This window comes from Meleagris gallopavo, chromosome Z (genome assembly GCF_000146605.3).
Source record: "Meleagris gallopavo isolate NT-WF06-2002-E0010 breed Aviagen turkey brand Nicholas breeding stock chromosome Z, Turkey_5.1, whole genome shotgun sequence".
NCBI classification, from domain to species: Eukaryota; Metazoa; Chordata; class Aves; order Galliformes; family Phasianidae; genus Meleagris; species Meleagris gallopavo.
This window is the reverse complement of record NC_015041.2, coordinates 8,025,702-8,029,029: the sequence shown is the minus strand read 5'-3', so window position 1 is coordinate 8,029,029 and position 3,328 is coordinate 8,025,702. Positions and strand designations below refer to the sequence as shown.

The window sequence follows — 3,328 nt, the reverse complement described above, 5'->3', positions numbered from 1 at the left end:
CCTTGCCTCATTAGTCACCTGGTCAGGGCTGTGCCGCAAAGGGCTAGTACTTTTTTTTCCCCTCTCTTTTGTCTCCTTCCAGGCTTGTGCCCCTGTCATGGACACAGATCTAGAGATAACTCTGTGACAATTACTGGTGGACAATTCAGGCAACTATGAATCTCTACTTCATTTTAAGAGCATTGAATAGAAGATTAAGGACCATTATGTATCTTGGAACATATCGGTTTCTTTTTAAGTTCATCATGTTTAGTGTTGGAGATGCATATACGTATAACCAGTTAAGAGCACTGATGGAGATACCTGCCTGGTACCTATACATCCTGGCTAATTTAACAGACGATATGATGTTTGGACTGGTTTCCAGGTTCTCTTCTCCATTCCTTATGCATGTTCGGGATGACAGCTTAGGGACCGTGTTATCAGTCTCTCTGAATGTATTCTCTGCAGTGATAATTTACATTATGTGGAGGAAACTTTTCCCAAAACCAGAGAATGCTGAGTAGCAGGGAATATGGAGAAGTTTAAGAAAGAGATTAGAAGCGTGGGGACCCCTGGTGTCATGGGATTTTACTCTTGAACACCTGTGGGATCCCAAGAAACTAAGCAAGTATTTGAGTAAGGGATGGTGCGGCACAGAAAGATCTGAGGAGGAACAGCTTATTTGGGGCTTGGCTTGTGCTTATCGAGCTCTATATAATACTATTCTGGAAACAGAAAGAAGAAGCAGAGGAAGTAGAGGAAGATCCAAGCGATGGTAACCAAGCTTGCCAACTAGGAAACATTGCCCAAGACTCAGCTATTGACAGAGGGATTAGTAAATGTCTGAACGCAGCCACCACTCTCTGGAAACTAATGTTATTAGCTATGAAGGAAAGATATCCCTTCAAAGATGATCTGGAGCCTGAGACGAGAAAATGGAATACTGTTGAAAAAGGTATCCAATATTTGAGAGAAACAGCTGTGGTGGAAATGTTGTATGATCCCATGTTTGTTCCTAACGATCCATGCCAGAACCATGATCCTGAGAGAGTTAGGTGTACACCTGGTATATGGCGGAAGCTCACAAGAACAGCACCGGAAAGGTACACCAGTACACCAGTAGCAACATTCGATAGATATGAGGACCAATAGAGAAGACCCCCAGTGCTGAACTGGATATTTAAAGGAAAGGTTCCCTCCAACCATCATGCTACTGATGCCACTTGGAGAAAGTGGATTGCACTGATTACACAACGAGCACGGATGGGGAACCTCAGCTGTCCAGGAATCTTAGAGATGATTATGGACTGGCCTGAAGGCAGAATGTTTGGAACACCACCAGGAGAATAAGTATCGTGTGCTAAAGAGGCCCTACCATACAATGAACTACCAGAAAATGAAAAGAAATATGCCCTGTTCACAGATGGATCGTGTCATATTGTGGGAAAGCATCATAGATGGAAAGCTGCTATGTGGAGCCCTAAACGACAAGTTGCAGAGGCCACCAAAGGAAAAGGAGAATCGAGCCAATTTGCAGAGGTAAAGGCTGTCCAGCTGGCCTTAGATGTTGCTGAACAGGAGAGGTGGCCAATGCTTTATCTTTACACTGACTCATGGATGGTGGCAAATGCCTTATGGGGGTGGTTACAGCAGTGGGAGCAAAATAACTGGCAGCAGAGGGGTAAACCTATTTAGGCTGCTGAGCTGTGGAAAGACATTGCTGCCCGAATAAAGGATATGGTGGTAAAGGTGTGCCATGTAGATGCTCACGTGCCCAAGAGTCGGGCTATTGAAGAACAACAAAATAACCATCAGGTAGATCGAGCTGCCAAAATTGAGGTGGCTCAAATAGACCTAGATGGGCAGAACAAGGGTGAACTATTCCTAGCTTGGTGTGCCCATGAGACCTCGGGTCATTAAGGAAGGGATGCAACATATAAGCGGGCTAGAGAACGAGGGGTGGATTTAACTATGGACACTATTGCACAGGTTATTCATGACTGTGATACATGTGCCGTATTTAGACAAGCCAAGAGGATGAAACCTCTCTGGGAGGAAGGGCGATGGCAAAAGAATAAATATGGTGAGGCATGGCAGGTTGATTATATCACCTTGCCACAAACTCGTGATAGTAAACATTATATGCTTACCATGGTGGAGGCAACCACTGAGTGGCTTGAAATATATGCAGTACCCCATGCTACCGCCCGAAATACCATATTAGGTCTCGAGAAACAAGTCCTGTAGCAGCATGGCACTCCAAAAACAATTGAGTCAGATAACAGGACTCATTTTAAAAATTTTCTTGCACATACTTGGGCCAAAGATCATGGTATTGAGTGGATTTATCATATCCCCCTATCATGCACCAGTTTCTGGTAAGATCGAATGCTATTATGAGTTGTCAAAAACCATGTTGAAAGCAATGGGTGGCAGAACATTTAAGCATTAGGAGAAGCATTCAGCAGAAGCCACCTGGTTGGTCAACACTAGAGGATCTATCAATTGTGATGATCCTACCCAATCCAGCTCCCTACATACTAAGAATGGAGACAAGGTGCCTTGCCTCATTAGTCACTGGGCCAGGGCCAGCGAGGCCACACCACAAAGGATAGTACTTCCTTTTATCCTCTGTTCTGTCTCCTTCTGGGCTTGTGCCCCTATCACAGACACAGATCTAGAGATAACTCTGTAACCTATTACAGACAGAAAAATTAACGCAGTGGAAGAGAGATACAAGAGTGTAACAGCAAAGGGACTAGTGCAAATAAGATGGTGTTTCAAAGGAAACCTAAAGGTGCACACCCATCTCCAAAAACACAGGCTTGCAGGACAGACTCCACAAGGGAAGAAATCTCTAACCACACATCTTTCTAGAGTGGCAGTCAGCCCTTAAATGGGGTCTAAGAGCAGTGGAGCCAGGCTCCACCCCTTCTGGTTGCACAGGTGAATTGCCTTCAGCTGTGCTCTCTGGGCTGACCAGGTCCTTTCTCCAGGTGCTCAATCAGCGGTTCAGGCTGTAACGCAACAGTTGCCATACAGCACCATACAGCAAGCACTTCCAGCCTGTGTTCCCATCAGTGCTCTCCCAGTTGGGGCATCACCCTTCCATAAAGAGGAAGTTTTTCCAACCTATAGTGCTTTGTTTGATGCCACCTACTCCCTGCCACACATCCCTGTCCTGAGCTTGGCATGTGCAGCCAAGGGGTGCACTCAGTGGGTCACATAACCATGGCTTCTTGGGGACAGCATTCAGGGTTTGCAGGGCAATGAGGAAAGGAAGAGGAATCATAGAATCATAAAATGGGCTGGGTTGAAAGGGACCACAATGATCGAGTTTCAACCC

At 45.5% G+C, this 3,328-nt stretch overlaps 2 protein-coding genes across 3 annotated transcripts in view; both read right to left on the bottom strand.

Moving 5' to 3' along the window:
• Nucleotides 1-3,328, bottom strand: part of LOC100539846 (tropomyosin alpha-4 chain-like) — a 38,372-nt gene that overhangs the window by 5,204 nt on the left and 29,840 nt on the right. The window lies entirely within an intron of this gene.
• The window catches only part of LOC100539689 (talin-1), a 40,356-nt gene continuing 38,061 nt past the window's right edge, over nt 1,034-3,328 (bottom strand). Inside the window, exon 67 of the mRNA XM_019610162.2 lies at nt 1,034-1,045. Within this exon, the coding sequence (XP_019465707.1) occupies nt 1,034-1,045 (12 nt within the window). The remainder of the gene's footprint in view (nt 1,046-3,328) is intronic.